The 19,695-nt window shown below is 44.8% G+C and overlaps 1 protein-coding gene across 1 annotated transcript in view; it reads right to left on the bottom strand.

Annotated features, from left to right (window-relative positions):
- Positions 1 to 1,058: 1,058 nt before the first annotated feature.
- Positions 1,059 to 19,695, bottom strand: part of LOC138567614 (galanin receptor 2b-like) — a 409,857-nt gene continuing 391,220 nt past the window's right edge. The window contains exon 3 of the mRNA XM_069646028.1: positions 1,059 to 9,580. Coding sequence (XP_069502129.1) covers positions 8,833 to 9,580 — 748 coding nt within the window. The 3' untranslated portion in view covers positions 1,059 to 8,832. The remainder of the gene's footprint in view (positions 9,581 to 19,695) is intronic.

Raw genomic sequence — 19,695 nt, 5'->3', positions numbered from 1 at the left:
AAACACACATTGTTGAAACACACCTACCCCTTGTCACTTGAATCATTGCTCGACCTAAGTCCACCACCTACCATGACTACAATGTTGGGTCTTCCAAAACGTGTAGGTGATTTCAAATGTGTTTCTTGTGTTTTACCCATAGAGAGCAAGCGTGCTGTCCACAAGCACTGTAAATGGGATCTTATTTACATGGGTATGAACACACATAAGGGAATGATACACATTAGAGAGCCTTGATCTCAGTTTGGAAGCAGCAGTATGGGGACTAAAATGATGAATCATTTCCATGAACATGTCCATATTGACTCTGATCTAAAATGGCTCGTCCTGGAAATAATATCTAATTCTAGATGTAGAGAAAGTCCAGGACATCCTTTAAGAAGAAAGGAATACTTTTGTATTGTTAAATTACAGGCAATCGCACATAGTCTTCATGATTTGTGCGCTCTTCCACTCTTCCAGCAAATTGATTTCATGGGTGTGCCCACCAATGATTAAACCGACTAAAATCATATTTATTATAGAACAACTACAATTCTCAAAAAAGAAAGTGTTTATCACATGGGCTGAGCATGGTGAACCTGACACACAACAGTGGCAGCATGCGAATGTGGGAAACACCCGACCAAGGTTTATAGTGAATATGTTGAATGCAAAAATGTTGAAAAAAAATGTTGAAAAATAAAAATTCGAATGTTTTTTTTTTTAATGGGGTTCCCCCTCAACCCCCCGTTTTTTTCTTTTATTTACAATTTATTTCTACTAGCTGAACCCCAAAAAAACATACAAATAAAAAAAACACATTCAAAATTTGTTTTCGACATTTTTTTTTGGGACATTTTTGCATTCGACCAAATGTTTTTGACTTTTTAACTGGATTCCCTCGACCAATATGAGGTCGTTTTATGTCACTTGAAAAGGATACTAAGAAATTGGCATCTTACACCAAGCTGCCCGCTCAAAGAGGAGAGGCAACAATACCAGAAAGAACTTGTAGCATGGGCAGACTACAGGTAAATCACGCCTCCCCTGATTGCACATGCCATGACCCCATAGACTCTGTTTTTGTTTTATTGTAGCCTGAACTTTATTAATATAATTGCAGGATTCTTTGGAATCTTGAGCATGCAGGTGACCAATCTGGGTATGAACTTATCCAAAAATGATCCTAAAGAAGACAGTTGAAAAAAGATTCTAATTTCACCCATGGCTTTATTCGTTGGACCATGTTGATGCTTTAATTTAAAATATCTGGCACAGAAATACAAATTGCTTGTAGAATTTAATGAATATCCAGTTAATTGAAATAACCATTTGCAAGTATGGAAAATATGTGTTTGTTTGTACCCTGTTTTAAGTGGTATAGGCAATAATGATTGCGTTTACACCTTATTAAAACTTTATTAATTTTCAACTTTTTGTGAATCTGTAAAAATAAAATATTAAATTAATCTGAAACAAGAAATGTATCATTATTAATATTTTGTATGTCAAACGTGAGAATAAATAGCGATATATTACAGATTTATATAATTTAGCTCTATCAGTTTTCTCTAGATTGGAGGTCCACCTCCTTATTTTATAACATGTCTTTCATAAAATAGATGACGCAGGTAAACATCATACATGAAGACTTTATTGTCTGATTAAGGATAGGTTCGCCATTACGAGGCCCTCGCCTGCAACATCCTCTCCTGGTGATCTCAGTCTCTAACTGTCCTATCACATTCACATTCATCAACAGTCCTTTCACATTCTATCCTCCTGCCATTCCAACTTGGAATGGAAGCCTCCCTCAACTACATACAAGGGTCTCATGCACATGTAACGTTTCCTTTCACTGCACAAGCAGGACCATGGCTGAATGTAAACACATAACACACCTCCCCTCCTTTAAACGGTGTAACAACAACACAATTATCTACCACTTCCTCCTTTGGTAGCGACCCGTCCCTTATTACATACTCTCCCGTCCTACAAAACTACAGCATCACCTAAGTCCCTTTTCAGTATCAATGGTCCTGTAAATTGGCTCTATCTCCTGGCAGCCACTTCCAGTTTCCTAATCCGTAGTTCATCTCCTTCTGTGAACTGTGTTGCTATCAAACCTCCCCTTCATCTCGGATATCTTACTTTCCACAACATCTGTCAACTTCTGCTCATCCCACTCCACAAAGCGTGCTCGATCCAACAATGGAGGAACCACTGATATACAGGGTTCCTCCTTCTCGAAACCTCGAAGGGGAACCAACCAAGTTGTGGAGTTTCAAGCTAACCTATATGCATACACTCTCCTCTACACAGTCACTACCCAACTCCTTCCCTCCTTCATAGACATCCTAATTCCCTGAATAAGACTATGGTTAAAGTGTTCCACATCTCTATTGGTCTCTCTGTGATATAACGCAGTCTCATAGTGTGCTACACCAGTACCTTCTGAGAAATGTTCCGTTATCATTGAGGTGAGTTGAACGACATTGCCAGTGAGGAGTTTTTTATGGAAGCCTTCCCGCTGGAATATTTTGTCAAGAAACTTCATCACAGCTTTGGACTCCGCCTCCACTACTAGCTCCATGTCTACCCATTTAGAGTACTAATCCATTAGAATTATAGCATACTTCTTCCTACCTCTCTCCCCTGCAATGGGTCCCAAAATGTCAAGGGTCACAAACTCCCAAGGCATCTCAGCAGATATAGTGGCCTGAGGGGTTGTGCAAAATTCCTCAATGTCGTTTGGGATTCACTACAAGCAATGTAGTACTTAATAAGTCCCTCAATATCAGCATCCAAACCAGTCCACCAATAATGGGCTCTTAGCCGTCCCTTGGTTTTGGTCATCCCAAGATGACCTTCATGACCAACTTCCGATAACTTACATCTAACTCCCTATGGAGGCCCTAAACTTCGTGCTTTACCTAAAAATTCTCCTTCCATGCTCAGTTCATGCCTAACACTGTGGAACCTCCCCATTTCATCTTCACTGGACTAGCCTGACCAATTTTCTCATACTAACATTTTCACCTTGGCAAGTTCCAAATCTTCTCCCTCAGCATCGCTCCACTCCTGTTACCCAATAGAGCCCCCAAAAACCTGAAACACCTGAATATCCTCTTCTTGATCAAGACTCGCATGTTCACAATTACGCTCACCATTGTCTTCATTGCCCACTCTGGAGAGATAATATGCAAATTCATTTTTCTTTCCTACAACATGTTCAATGCTGTACTGATTTCCCTGTAGGGACGTGACCCACTTAACAATTCTGTGCGATACACTATTCAGGCCTTTGCTGACCAATTGACCAATGTCGGGAAGAGGAGACTTATCTACCAATAAACACTTACACACTCCACTAAGGCCCACACACAGTCACACAGGACCATTGGCCTTTCTCACAGCCACCAAGGGTGACACCCACTCTGATGCCTCAGCACCTTCTATCACACCCTCACGTTCCAATTTATTGAACTCACAACTTCTTGTTGCAATCGGCACAGCACGCTCCTTCATACGTATTTTGTCATGAAAACCCTTAAGAAATCCAAGGGTCTCACTGAATACTTCCTTGAAGTTGTCTTCTGGTTTGCCTTTGGATTTAATTAGTGTTGGAACATGACCCGGAACTCCAGGGTCAGTTATAACCCCCATGTCATACTGTACATACAAATCCAATAAACTGCCACCTATATTTGACATATAAGCCTTGTCCTTAGTCTTCTTCCCTTTGCATTCCAGGTTAACAAGAAAGAAACCTACAATTTCAATGTGGACAGCACCATATCATTAGCCCTTATTTTCGGGTGGCTCAGTGTTATATTTTTGAAGTACTTTACCCAGACTGAATAATCACATATGGTATAGTCAGACCCCGAGTCATTTAACATAGGTATTCATACACCCTCGACTAACACAACTGCATGTGGCTTTTCCCTCTTTTGTGCTTCAGTTCCAACCGCACTTACAGACCAACTAATCCCTTCACAATCCTCCTTCACAGTGTCATCACTGCTCTCATCATCTTGTTCCATGTTAATTTTCTAATACCCATGCAGGAAAGTTTCTCACAGCAGCATTTTGAGAAAATCTACCTTTAAACCAAGACAGACCCTGAGTTGGCAAAGTGGAAAGTACTTCTGCACCTGAAACATTTTTTAATTTTGTTTCCTTCCCTTCCTTTGGTCCCCACCAACCTTTTCCTTCCATTATCTCCAAAATGTTGGGATTTTGCGTTGGGGCCTTTCTGTTGTATCATATACTTCTTGAGTGGTCGTCTACCACTCTTCCTTTCATCCTTGGCATTGCTAACAAAGCTATTCCAACTTCCCGGAATTTTGTTTTTCTTTCTTGTCTAGTTCTCACACACATGCCATTATATGTTCCATTTTCTTGGCAATGTCTAGAACTTCATATACTCTTGGATCTACCTTTGTCCATTTCTCTTCTATAATGTTGTTCTCGTGCACTTTACGCATCAGTTGGTCCCTCAAACTTTTATTATATAATGGGCCAAAGTTACCCTTTCCGGCAAGTATCCTCAGCCCTGTGATGAAGTTCTCTATGGACTTTTCTCTTCCTTGTTCTCTTATGCTAAAATACTAATGTTGTAATATAATGCTGCATTATTATCAAAATGTTTGTCCATTTTCTTTGAAATTGATTCATAAGCATTCGGCACTTCTTCACTCATCCCTTCTCCTTCACATCCTCCATCAGGGGTTACCTCAATTCAGGCAAACTCTTTAGGATCCGCCTCCCTTTAAACCCCAGGCTGTGCTTTAAAAATGCCCTACATAATTCCAAACTATATGTGGGGCCACGGATAGCAAGGACATATTCTTGGAAATCCTTTTTCCATGTTTCCCATTTAACTGTTTTCTCACCAGGATTGGCCAAGAATTGGGGGGAGGCCGCTCATCTTTAAGATACTGATACCATTACAATCCCTTAGTGCATCACTTTTGTGTAACTTTTCTGATCTTAATGTAAGTTGTTGCTCCTGTTTTTCCCAAGGGTGATGCTTACTCTAAAGTACACTGTACTTCTGCTGTATATTTGTATGCTACGACCTCTGTCAATGCAACAACAGTATTATTAGAGGTCCTTTCCTCTAATGTCTAGCATGCCCTCTGCTCCATGCAGCCTCATACAACAGGGCAGCACGTATAACATGCACGGTTCCTTTCCTCAATGTGGTTAGTTTGGGCTCAGCTCCTCGTACCACTCGGTCACAGTGCCTCGTGCAGCTTGGCACGCCCACATCCCAGAGGAGCGCCAGGGAAGGTCGTCCACACACAGACCCTTCTTGGTCTGCTCCTCATACCTTGTCAGCGTGTGCATGCTGCTGGAGTGCAGCTCCACAAGCTGATGTCTCCAGCGGTTACCGCAGTACCCCACTCTGCCGGTCGCCAATCTGGCCCTTCCAGACCTTTCACTTTTTCTTGTGTGGATCGTCATGGGAGGACCACCAAATGACCAAAACCAAACACCCGGGTCGGACACTCGAGCAGCTCATTGCCAATTTCATAAAGTAGATGACGCAAGTAAACTTTATGCAGAAGACTTTACTGTTTGATTGAGGAAAGGTTTACCATTATGAGGCCACCACCTGGGACATTCTTTCCCGGTGATCTCCAGTCTCTAACTGTCCACTTTACGTATCAACAGCCCTTCAAGTTTCTACTCTTCTACCATTCCAAATAGCAATGGAAACCTCACCTCAACTATATACAAGGGTCTCACGCACATGTACCATTTCCTTTCACTGCACGAGCTGGACCATGGTTGAAAGTAAACACACAACACCATCCTTTAGTTGTTCAGGGCTGCTTCTTGGCTGTGGTGGCTACTGCTCACTCCTTCTTTATTCTTGTCTCTCCATTAATGCCCCAGGCAGGACACTTCTATGCAGGTCTTAGCAGGTCCTCCAGTTCATACCAATGGTACAGCCATGAACATGACTGGAAGGGGAAGGTGTATGAGGTTCCACACTGGCCTGCACTGGTATCTTTACAAAAGCCTGGGCTACTGGTGACAGGCCAGTCCATCTCTTTCCTCACCTCCAGCTCATGATTGTTGGCCTGAGCCCTGGAGGATGGCCAGTGTCATTAACTGGCATTGGTTGGCAGTATGGCAATATGGCATTTTTGGGTGGTGTTTGAATCTGGCATTGGTGAGCAGTGTAGAGATCCCTCTTTGTTGGGTAGTGTAAGATGTTTTTACTTTTGGGATGTGCAAAGAGCTCTCAATGGGTAGTGCGAGATGAGGAAAGCACACACGTATGTGCAATTTTGATTCCCCACCTGCCTCATAGACCCCCATAGACCATCTACGCAGAACGTCCAGGGGAGCCAGTGGGAGGATCTGGCAGTAATGGGAACATCTCACATTCATGGGCAGTGTGAGCAGCATGGGCTGGAGAGCAGTGTAAACACGAGTGGAGCTTATAGTGGTGGGCAGCATTCGCAGGTGGCACTGGTGATAGATGTGAAAAACTGCTGCTGGCAACTGGCACACATGGGCAGGGTGAGGTGGTCACAGTGGTGGGTCAGAGTCTACTCAATCTCACGCCTTTCATGGGCAGGAGCTGTGTGAGAAATGTCCCTTTTACCCAAATCTATATATTTATTTTTATGTTTTATGTAATAAGCACATGGTTTACAATTAAAACCTTTTCGCTATAACTCGCAAGCAGGAGAAAAGAAAGTATGAAGACAGAAAAAATTCAAGTGGAGAAGGGAGGAAAGAGGAAGATAAACCAAGAAATAGATAAGGGAACGATTCGATTATCAATTACATTTTAAGTTCTGTGTTTCTACCAAGAACCCTTTCCTAATTAGATCGCCTTTGTTGAGTGCAAGGAATGCACGGTGCCCAGATGGTAACACGAGCTAGGTCCAATCCAAAAGAGGCAGATTAAAACACGCTAGGCTAGAACATGATGCTTACCCCTTATGGTTGGGTGCCTGAAGCGCCAAGATCGCCTCCTTCAGAAAGGCGAGCAGGGCCAATGTCAATGAAATCCGAGTTCCTTTAATCAATGGGACCCACCAATCTTCTGCTGACGAAGAGGTTATTTCACTCTGCATATGCGCAGGATTTATAAGGTCCAAACTGCCAGGAATCCCCTATTATCTCCCTCTCTCGTGCTCGCCCGCTCTCTTTGTCCAACTGCTGCACTGTCTCGTATAAGCCAACATCTGCTGCTGCTCCTGACCGCTGTTGGTCCCTCGACCCATCCTATCTTCCTATACGCCACCTGCCTATATAGCCTTCATGCTCATGCTATGTCTTGATGACACACCTGAACATGCTTTTTTCCAAATGGAGACACTGTTGACCCCAAATGTTCCTATTCCCATTTCTCAATATTGTAATAGTTGATGTTGAAGGTATAGCTGCTCTAGGAGCTGGAATTCCCAACTTGACAGTACCCCCCCAACCCCGCCACAGGATGTGGGGAGGTGTGAGGCAAGATGGCAGTTTTTCTTTGACCCTCAAAGCCTTATCCCACGAGAGGTGATCCGGATCTGCATAAATGAACATAGAAGATTTTCATGGATCATTTCGCACTCTGGATTTCAGAGGTGTAAACTAGCAGCCAGAGCTCTTCGTGGACAGTAACGCAAGAAACAAACACATCCTACACAATCCCACTTTTTGGTGGTATACCTTTGCTGCGGAAGATTTATAGAGCAGTTAATGATCAAGTGCGTTATCCTTCCTGCTGCCCGTTGAAACCTAGGCATCACAGGGCCAGGGGCCCGCAGCACGGGAAGTGTTAGGTGGCTGCACAATGCAGTTGTGAGCGTCAAACAAAAGTGATTATTTTTCATCAAATGGTGTATTTTGATCAAGACAGTATAAAACAATCAGAGAAGAGAGACGTAAAGCTATGACCTTTATACAGATCTGCCAGGGATTTGCAGCGATAAAGTACTTTGCTGGATGCCCATCCAAGGTCCCCCATGAATATCATGGACAGACATCAATGTATACTTTATTTAAAAATGTCTTTTGGATTTGTGTGCATGGGTTGGTATGTGTGTGTGCATGTGCGTACGTGTGTGTGTGTGTGTGTGTGTGTGTGTGTGTGTGTGCGCATAAAGGTAGGGTTTAAACAGAAGCGCCTTTTTTATACCAACATAAATATATTTATACCAACATAAATTACATCCTGTACACAAGTGGTCAAATGCCATTCTAAGACCAACTGAGATGCCCCACCCGGCAGCCATCTCACTACTTCATTCCAGAAACACCCCTGCTCTAGGTGTTCCTTCAGTTTTTTCTACATGCCCATCTCACTTTGGCTTGGTGGTGCACAGCTCTGTGCCTGCTGTGGATGCACAAAGAAGAGACCCGCAGCCTATCACGCGGACCTTAGGATCCAAATCCTAGTACGCACCTCTTGGGTGTTATCCCACATTGCACTACCCAGAAGACTGTTTGGGCATCCTTAGAGCACATCCACTCTTGGCCCACCTGGTTTTGCCCGCTGCCCCATTTCTCTAGAAATGGCAGAGGTTGCCTGACAGGAATGGCAATAAGGGTCATCTTCTTCTACAATATCTGGATTTCAGGGCTCCACAGTGTCCACTGTGAGTGGAGCTCTTCTTGTCTTCTAAATAGTGACATCCTGCCCTGGCAGCAGGGGTGGGCCTGGATCCTTTGGAAGAATGCCACGTAATCCATAACATGGAATTCGATGTCTTCCGGGGGCCCATTTCTTAGGTCTTGGAGCCCGGCATTCTTATAGATGGGGCTTTAACTTGTGCCAATGAAGAAGAGATGCTATGGTTAAGTACAACACACAGCCCGTGCCCAGTCCTGGCTCTATGGAGTGCGTGTGGGTCTGGATGATCCGGAAGGTGTCCCCAAAGGCCTTGCTCCCAGTTCGCACCCGAGCTGCCTCCCATTCTCCTCATTCATTTGGGACACCTCTGTGGAGCCCGCTTCGAAGCCAGGTACAGTGTGGGCCACGTGGACTACATGGATCTTGTTGCGCCCCTCCTTCCGCAGGAGGCAGCTGAAGACCTTCTTAAAGCCCTTGCGGAAGTGCTTGGAGACAAGTGCATAGACGATGGGGTTGAGGCATGAGTTGGCGTACGCCATGCAGTGGGAGAGCAGGCGGAAGGCATAGGTGGCCTGGTTGAAGGGGAAGTCCCCGTACAGGTAGCAGAGCACCACCACATGGTACGGAAGCCAGCAGAGGCAGAACAGCACGGTCACAATGATGATCATCTTGGTCACCTTGCGCTTTGCCTTTTTGGACTCTGACATATCCTCCAGGGGGTCCACTGCAGTCCACAGGTACTTGATGGTGCGGGTGTAGGAGAGGCTGACGATGAGCACCGGTAAGACGTACCCCAGCACAAAGGTGCCCGTGTCCATAAGCTTTCGGTTCCAGGGCACCCATCCTGGCATGCAGAAGTGACTGGGGCCGTACTCCAGCAGGTCATAGTAGCTCAGATAAGGCCCAGCCAAGAGCACGGAAAGGCCCCAGATGACAGCCATGGTGGCCACAGCATTGCAGGGCGTGCGCAGCTCACGGGAACGCAGCGGATATCGGATTGCCAGGTATCTGTGGAAAGAAACAGATATTAAAACAATGGCATATTTTGTATTGGTCCATTTAATGGGGATGTATCACAGAAACACATTTCCAGAAATAAGGACTCAAAAGCTTTCGAATTCCTTAGTCACTTTAAAAATACATCTCGATTCACTACTCCTCTCTCCTTACATATGAAGCCTCTTTTTTAAATGTTCTTCCCCTCGCATGCAACCCTAATTACTTTGTTGTCGACCCACTGGGCTTCTCCCTTCTTTTTTCTCTTCTTCCCAGGAGAGGGCCCCTTCTTATTCCTTTATAATTTGTTGGTACTTTATTCTAACGTTTATCTCATTAGACTTCTCTCTTTGGCTCTTCAAGTGGTGTATGTGTATGTGTTCTCTACCTCCTACTCATCTCAGCCAACCTTACTAACGTATTCCCGTGCTTCTGTTTTTTCCACTATTTGAAGCTTTTCTCTTGTTCTTGTATAGACTTGTTCTCTGCACTCCCACCTTTCCTTGGCTCATGCGTTGCGGGATCCCCGAGAATGAATTTCCCTGTTGGTGTGTCTCCCCCCACTGCGTCACCGTTATGTGTATCTCTGTGTATCTCTGCATATGGCTGTGTATGGCTGTGTATGGCTTTGTGCAATGGAAGAATTTCATTCGGCGAATTGGGACCCATATACTGTCGTTCTACGCTTTTCCATGTTTTATGACGAGGGACGTCCCCAATGATGGGGTGCACCCTACATCAGCAGGGATAATAAAAGGGGAGGCTTCCAAGGCGGGAGGCCCGTCCCCGAAAAGCTAACATAGACAAGTTAACCAGAGACCTCAACAACCGGTGATGAGGTGGACAGAAGGCCCGCGGCTCCTCCACACCCTGTGACCTTCTGCGCACTACAGTACTGCAGCAGCCTGCTGTTGCTTTGGGTAAGTGGGTGGAGGGTTTCCAGACACCGTGCGCACCACGTGACCACCGGTGTTCCAGAGCTGTGTGTAGCTCCCTGCTGCCAGCAGGTGGGGCTCCCTGAACACCACGAAGTGACGTGGCTTGGCTTCATGGAGTGAAGGTAGCTATGGCTTAGCACTGGTGCTCCTATCTTCACTTTCATTTTTCCCCTGGATTAGAGAGGGCCACCTGGAACTAGGGACATGTAAGCTGCCACACCTTCACCATTGACCCAGTGATTGAGTCCTGTGTAACATAAGTGACCTTCAATTGCCGTAGACCACACTGACGAGGTCCCAGCGAACCGGAGTATCACTTCAAATCCTGCTGATATACGGATATCGTCCTGAGGCCAGTGGCGTGGCCATACCACCTCCTTTGTTGGTGCTGAGGGTGCGTATAGCCCTACCCACCAAGTATTTGATTGGAGAAGATGACGGTGTGCCCACCTCATCCAGAGGTTCCACGTAAGGTGGTCATTGCCCAACGGTCAACCTGCAGACTCCCAGGGGTACGAGAAATCAATGAATATTCACTGCCAATCCTATGGTGGAATTTGATGTGGCAGGTGGCCCTGCCACCTTAGGACCCCAATGGGATTTGTGGGTGGAACACCTGGTGATGTTGTTCTTCATTGCGACCTGTGAAGGCAATGACAAGGCAAAAAAGTCAATGCTGCTGTTCTACGCCAGGGGGAAGGTCCATAGGTTTTCAAGACTTTGCTGACCCGTGACGATTCCTGCAATGCTGCCAAGGAGGCCCTGCAGACATACTTTCACCCAATAGTCAACAGGGACTAGAAGAGGTTTTGTCTCCGCTCTGCACACCAGGAACGGACTGAACCTCTGGATTCCTATCATCTCCGGCGCTGCTGATTAACAGTGTCCTGTCAGCTAATGGATAAAACCAATGATATAAGAGCAGAGGTCATTCAGCATTGTGCATCATTATAATAGCACAGTCAAATCCATAAGGAACCTGGGATTCTGCTGCAAAGGAATCCAGAGCTAGGAAGAGCTGCCTAACTGGTGGCAAGGAGGGCACTGCAGATGAGGGAAGCCTTCAAACCAGGTTGCATTGAGGAGATACACACAGTGAACTCCAGAGGCCCCTTGCAGCCATGAAGCAAGAACAATCAGCGATACCTAAGCCAGTGGATGAATTGTGCAAACTGTGCAAAGCATGTGGAGGACTGCTCCCACCTGCTCAGTCTTGTCCCGTGGTGGACTAGGCTTGTGGCAGGTGCAGAAAACCTAACTACTACATGAAGATATGCTGAGCCCTCTGGCTGGCATCTCAATCCAGCAATCCTGCTCCACCACGCCGACCTTTTCAGTAGCGGTCGGCTGCTGTGGATGATGACCAGGGTACCGTGCTGTCAAAACCTCAAGGCGATGACAATGAGGAACATGTATTCTTAAATTCTTGGGTAAACCTGAATGCCCAAGGAAAGCACAGACAGCCCTGCTGCTCAGTCACCATAATTTTTACTGCGATGCCAAAGCTCATAGACACTGCGGCATCCGACATGCAATGTCATCATCCTAGCTTCACTGGTTGAGCCCGTTCTCGAAACTGGCCAAACACTGCATCCACATGCCACAAGAGGTTTTTCCCCGGTGGAAGCATTTTTGGGTAGGAAAGTCCGGTCGCCGATCCCTAGCCATGACTCGAGGCGACTATCAAAGCCAGACCAGGCCAGGCTCGGTGTGGCACAGGAAGTGGTCAATGCCAAAGAAACAAACAGGAAGCAGCGGAAAGAAACCCCCATGGACATCGGGGACATAGTGCTGGTGTGCACTCATAACCACTGACACAAGCTGTGCTTGCCCTCTGAGACTGCTCAGTGGACCATCACCCAGAAACATGATTCCAGGATGATAGCGGGGAGGAAGGGGGAATCACTGATGCGGAATAGCAGCTGGGTCCGCAAACTCGATGCGGACATACATGAGCCTGAAGCAGGACTACAGGGAAACCAGGCACCCAAGCTTGGTTTGTTGCCTTCATCGGAGGCGGTGGAGGACGTGGAGAGGGAAAGGGGTTGTGGTGGTCCAGGTCTGGTACCTGGCGAGCAAGCGGAATCAAGATACCCGATAAGAATGGAACGAAAGCCACAGGGCCGCTTTGAGGACTATGTGATGGAATAGTGGCTTTGAAAAGGAAAAAACAGGGACTGGAGTTGCTGTGTTGTTTATTAACAGTTGATTGTTAATAGGTTACCATGGACACAATAATAATAGAACCGCGACGAGAAGCGTACGAGGACTTTTGAACACGGAACACGCTGCTACAGGTAAGCGTGCTAGAGGGGCTCCCTAGGGGGGATTTCTCAGATTGTGTGGACACACGTGGCCACTCGTGGAGACACAGTGCCCGAAGTAATAATGTAAATAATTCACGAACGAGTGCAAGCGAAGTTAGATTGTGTGTATCTTCAAAATTAGATTGCGGTTGGCATAAACAAACACTAGGTCTAACACTCAGCTCGTTTTTAAAAAAAACTGTAACTTAACAGCCGATGATATGAATGGAAAGTCATCATTTAAACTTTTAGAACAGCAGAATTGTCGTACTCAATTTTCTAAAGTAAACAATATCAAGTGACATTAAGGAAGCTCACTAAAGAGCCGCATGATGTTTCTATTTCAGGGATTTAACCCATGACTAATAAGTTTGAACCACTAACTCGGACATTTTAAAAATGGGGCCGAAGCCCGTGATGTGACTTTGAAAACCTTAAAAAACTTTGAATACTGAATCAACAATATTAGGTAAGAGTCAAATGAAACTATTACCTTATTCATCAGCCCATTGACGATTTCTTGCACATTTATCATTTGAAAAGTGGAATGGGACATTAATCACTAACCATGGGAATTCTTTTCTTTTCTTTTATTTATTTTTCCATACTTTTATTTATTGTACTCTCTTTTTCAACCATCCCTAACACTCCTACCCTTTTCCCCTCCCTCAATGGCCATCTGTATATATGCATTCATGTAACGAATACGTGCTTTTCAATGGAATTCGCATATAACCATTGGGGTTATTTTGGTTTTGAAAATGTAATGCAAATTTTGAAAATGGGACATGATTAGCCCTGATTTGAAAAAGACGATGTAGACGTCGAAACACGTGTTATCACAAAGGGCACCTCAGAAACTATGTTCAATTAAAAGTCAAATGCTTATAAACCTGAGAAAAAGGGTCATTTGTCTGCTTTTTCTCTCTAATAACAAGGGCGCATGACAATATTTTAAGTAACCAAGTTTTTTGTGTTCATAATTCAAATGGAGTAAAGGAGCCAAGGGAACTCCGTTTTTACACAGCTCATGCGACCATGACGGGCTCTCCAGCAGTTACCAAGAAGGGCGCTGAGGTCCATATGTAGGGAAACCCAACCAAAAAGGCTCCTCATAAAAGAGATTGTTAATTATGGTTTGTTTGATAAAAAGGTTTCTAGGGATGTTATGATGAAAGACGTCCCCAATAACGGGGTATGCACTGCGTTAGAAAGGATAGCAGAGGGGACACGCCCAAGGACAGATGTTCGTGCCAGTAAAGCTAACACCAACTCTGCCTGTTATTCCTGCGAGCCTCTGGGTTACCCGGAGACCTCAACACAATGGTGATACCTGTGCTGTTTGAAACTCTGTTTGCAATAATGCCCTGCAAGCCATTCACAGGTGGAGGTTGAACTACAATATTTCGGTGACTTCAGTCAGCTCTTTGCACCGGAAGTGTTCCTCCCTGTTTCTTCCGACCCTTATTAGCAATAAATGGTACGTATCATCGCAATAATCTGAGCGTTCTAATGGGCAGAGGGGACAGAGTAAAAATAAAAATAAAAAAAAACCAGTAAGGGTAGTCTAGTGGAAAGGAACGGGCTAAGGGTGCGTTCCCCCATTGAGGCTAAAGAGATTTAGAGAGAAGAAAAGGGCCAAAAATGACCAAATTAGGTTTTTCGAATTGAAGCTTTACTTTAAAAGGCACTGTTATCACGAGGAGCCAGATAACGCTTTGTTACTGCAAGACAATAGCGTGCAAAATCCCCTCCAGCAGAGGGGCTGTGCGGAGTTCTGTGCTCTGGGAATGCGTCACTGTATCACTCACATCAGCGGGGTGTGAGGCTTGCGGGTGCCCAGAGACGGTGCCTCATTATATGTTGGCCTGTGTTAGGTTTGATGTGCAGCGGGAATCGCTCAGAGCCAAGATGAGTGGCATTGGGGTGGTTGTACAGGGGTTCCCAGATCTGTTCAGTTGGAAAAGAGGGGTGCTGGATGAACAGTGTAGGTTCCTGCTTCAGTTTGTGTGGGAGACGCGAAGTGGGATGATATCTAGTGGAGGTGGATGGCTGATTGGTGCTTAATTTGGCGAACATCATCTTAATAGATGGAAATCGCCGGCTTCGGGTTTCTGGAGTCATCCTAACAAGAAGAAGAAGTATCACTCACCTGCCTTTGGTGTGCAAAGCTGCATGCCCCCAGATATGGGTGAATCTGCTCTAACGGCAAATAAGAGAGCCATGTGGTTTATCTCTCACTCTCTGTGTCTGTCCGTGTGGATTTATATAATTCCTTTGTAACAGGGAACGGTATAGACTTGATATCGTGTGCCCCTCCCTGTCATGCACCTTGCTTTGAGAGTACCAGATTAGATGTCAGAGCCGGAAGTGTGGTCTTTCATTTATGAAAGAGTGAAATCAAAACCAAAGGTTACAGAATGCAAAGAAGAAAACAGACCTATACAAGCTACTCGTGTATGTCATGAAAGGTCTCATGAACTGGGGACAAGAATCATGAAATGTGAAAAAACCATTGGAAGAAAAAAGGGTGAAACTAGGAAGACAAACTAAACAAGTGCAGCACCCACACACCAGTGCACACTTCACTCACACTCATACATCCCCACACAGACACAGGACGCGCGCAGCATAGGAGCTACAATGCAAGGTTTCCTCAAGGTGCTGCATGTCCATAGGGGTGTTTTAGTTTTCCTCACACACAAATAAATTATGGGGAGCAACAACACAAGCACAAAGGCATGCTGCAATAGGCAGGCGAACAAAGTAACCCTCACTGCCCACCATACCATCTGACCATCATCACAACTTCCCACGGATTTGGGTTGTTTGATCGTGGTAGACGTTTTCGAGTTGGAATTGACCTTAGTCATTTTCGCTGCAAATACGTTTTTACAGCGGCCAAACAAACCAAACCATGTCTCTCCAAATCACCAGTACATCCACAACCCCCCCACTACCCTTACTTACCTTTTCAAAGTCTGCCGCCTCTCCTGTACCCTGCAGCATCAGTTCTGTCCCTCTAACGTGGGTGGGATCCGACGCTGCATGGTACCTTTTTCTTTTCTCTTTCCCATCTCCTGCCTCCAATATTGAGGAAACGGGGGATACCCATGCACCCCCAAAATCCAAAAATACAGAACATGGGGAGTGGGGGACAACCCTGCAACCCCCGCTCTCCGTGTTCAGTATTTTGAAAAATTGTTTGAATGGTACTAACTAAAATCGGCCAAATGTACCATTCGATCAGTTTTTATGATCAATTCGGCTAATTCCCTTCCCACCACATAATTATTGCCCCAGTGAACTGCAATAAGAACGGCTTGGCTAGCACAACAAGGGCCTTGTTGGTTGCCTTGTTGGTTTGTGGGAAAAGGCTGGGAGGATGGGGGCAGTGGATACATACCATACTGATAAGGTGCATACCGTGCAATCCTTCAGACAGATATACACATACGTGCACTAGAAACACTGGCCATCCCAGTATCTTCATTGTGAAGTGGGCGAGGTTTAGATACCATTCTGGAGAGGGAGGGGGAAGGGAACAACACTTAAGCTTATTTTAATTATTAGCCAATTCCAACTATCTCTAGCATAAGAAAGGAATAACAGTAAATCGGTTTTACCATGCAGTATCTAGCATAAGAAAGGAATACCAGTGAATCTGTTTTACCAGGCAGTATCTAGCATAAGAAAGGAATAGCAGTGAATCTTGTATACCATGCAGTATCTAGCATAAGAAAGGAATAACAGTGAATCTGTTACACCATGCAGTATCTAGCATAAGAAAGGAATACCAGTGAATCTGTTACACCATGCAGTATCTAGCATAAGAAAGGAATACCAGTGAATCTGTTACACCATGCAGTATCTAGCATAAGAAAGGAATACCAGTGAATCTGTTATACCATGCAGTATCTAGCATAAGAAAGGAATACCAGTGAATCTGTTATACCATGCAGTATCTAGCATAAGAAAGGAATACCAGTGAATCTGTTTTACCAGGCAGTATCTAGCATAAGAAAGGAATAGCAGTGAATCTGTTATACCATGCAGTATCTAGCATAAGAAAGGAATACCAGTGAACCTGTTACACCAGGCAGTATCTAGCATAAGAAAGTAATAGCAGTGAATCTTTTACACCATGCAGTATCTAGCATAAGAAAGGAATACCAGTGAATCTGTTACACCATGCAGTATCTAGCATAAGAAAGGAATACCAGTGAATCTGTTACACCATGCAGTATCTAGCATAAGAAAGGAATACCAGTGAATCTGTTATACCATGCAGTAGCTAGCATAAGAAAGGAATACCAGTGAATCTGTTATACCAGGCAGTATCTAGCATAAGAAAGGAATACCAGTGAATCGGTTTTACCATGCAGTATCTAGCATAAGAAAGGAATACCAGTGAATCTGTTATACCATGCAGTATCTAGCATAAGAAAGGAATACCAGTGAATCTGTTATACCATGCAGTAGGAAAGTGTAGGGCCACAATGTTTAATCTTCAGCGTTCCCTTCGACACTCTACGGGTCCGAGAGACAGGCAGAGAGAGCAGAAATATATTGTCTGTATGTATACTGCAAAACGAATACATATCTATAATATATAGGCTCAGGAGGATAGCTCAGGGGCAAAGTGCTCACCTGGGAAGCTAGACGACATGGAGCACTGCAGCGCTTAGAAACCTTGGGTTTTAAGCACGTTATAAATAATCTATCATATCATATCATATATAGAAAAGAAAGTAGAGATGCAAATCGAATAATGCTGCAACTAGAAATAAACAGGAAAGACAGAGCTGATTCCAACAGGCACAGCTGCAACAGTGTCTGGTGCTACTACAGGGCAACACATTTCAATACAAACATGGCATCACAACATGAGCATTCAGGAAACGTGCCTACACATGGAGATGACTTTTTCCTAAATAGAGCCCAAAAATTAAATACGGTAAGGTAAGTGGTTGTATATGGTGCCCTTCTTCAGATAATGTGGCCTCGCTGCTCGTGGCTCTGTAACAGGAAGTGGGCGGGCATGTTAGTGAGATGGTAGGAAAGGCAGATGCAGAAATCTTTGGTGCTGATCAGTGCAGGCCAGAATTGCCGGTGTGTGTTCTAATGTGCTCCTGGTAGGGGGATTTAGTCGGACGAGTCAGCCATAAGGGTAGGCCCACATTTGATGGAGTTTTAATGCGTGCATTGGGTGGGAGTGGCTAGTGCAAGGTGAGAGTCAGTGTTTGGTAGATTAGGTGAGTTCTCTGATTGGGCAATGAATATGGCTTAACATTGAGAAAGTTTAGCAGAGAGGGATTAGTGAGGGAGGAGTAAAGTGGGAAGGAGGAGTGTGTCCTTGCTTATGGAAAGGCTAGGGGTGTGATGATAGAGGGATTCCCAGTTGGAAGCGTTTCCTGCAGCGAGTGGGAGCGGTGACTATGGTGATCAGCATATATAGCCCTGTAAGAAACCAAGACCTAAGGGAGCCTGGTGTGTCCTGTTTTGTTAGTGTTGATGTGTTGCTGTTTCTACAGTTCAGTGAATTGAAGAGCCAAGTCTTGAGTTGCTTTGGGAACGCCAGGTGGTTCACTTCCATGCACAGATGCTTTAATAGGAAGTGGCGTAGTTTTGCACAGAGAGCTACGTGGTATTATATAGAACCCAAGCCTGAAAGCAAAGCTTAACTCTAACTACTTAAAGGCAAGCTGACAGCAAATCACAAGGAACATATGGTAATAACTCACAGGGAGCAAACATTGGTTGCTGCTGAGCATGAGCCATGCCATCACAAAGCACATTCTAGAACAGCACCGTAGGCAGCTGGGCGACTGCACAGGCCAACTGATGTATCCTGCCTCCTGCAGGATCTGCCCTGGGCCAGTAATAACAAGGAGCAGGAACCAGGCTGACCCAGGTATGTAGAAAAGGAAACATGCTTTATTCTCTTAGTTACAGGTTCAGATAAGAAAGTAGGAGAGATAAGATTAGTAGCTTCCACCCTGGTTCCTTGCCCAGCACCAAGTCCCTAACCGTCTCCCTTGGAATTCCCAGGTCCCCAACACTCCAAGCTCCACTAGCATTCCAACACAGCTCTTGCACTGACTCAGACATCATTCATAACATATAGGATACTACACCAACCTCGTTTGCTTAGTGACAGAAACCAAAATCCATGGAACTGCACCGAGTGAAGACGAGAAAAACAACAGCACAAGAGAAACCGTCACAATTCCCCTTGTTAGGTTACAGGATTACTGGATGACTCGGGGATACAAGCTTTCCTGTTTAGGGAGGTCCTTTCACAAACCATTGGTTTTATGTAGAAGTTCTTCAATTGTTTTTTTTGTCTTTCAATCTAGTTTCTATTTTTGGCAGTGTGATTCCGTTATCTCTCAATATGTCCCATTCTGCACTGTATTAGTTCAGATTATGCTGCGTCACACGTTCCTCTGTCCTTATTCTTTCTTTGGCTATTTTCTGGCTTGACAACCCTGTTTGTTCATCTAGTACATCTTAATTTTAGTGCTTCTGTATTTTATTGCTGATCTGACTGACAATTATCTGGTATCCTCTTCAGAGCGACTACTGTGCCATAATGCCGTTTATCCGTAGATAAAAAAAGGGGTATTACCTTAAGAAAAAGTGGGTTCACAAGAAATGTGCTTGCTAGCATCCTCATTCAAATGGTCTGCTAAAATGATAAAATATTACCCTGCAAGATTTAATCAAATGTGTGTATTCAGAGGTTAGTGATTATGACGTGACAGTGAAGGAGAAGAACTGGATTGTGCTTGCAAGTTAGTTTGGTGTCAACAAATAAAGAAAAGAGCACTTGATGAATGTAGATTTGAATAAGGAGAAAGTTAGCCAAAACGAGAGATGG

Source organism: Ambystoma mexicanum, chromosome 2p (assembly GCF_040938575.1).
Source record: "Ambystoma mexicanum isolate Mex_15411 chromosome 2p, UKY_AmexF1_1, whole genome shotgun sequence".
Lineage (NCBI taxonomy): Eukaryota > Metazoa > Chordata > Amphibia > Caudata > Ambystomatidae > Ambystoma > Ambystoma mexicanum.
Note: the sequence above shows the minus strand (reverse complement) of the source record. Positions and strands in the feature narration are given on the sequence as shown.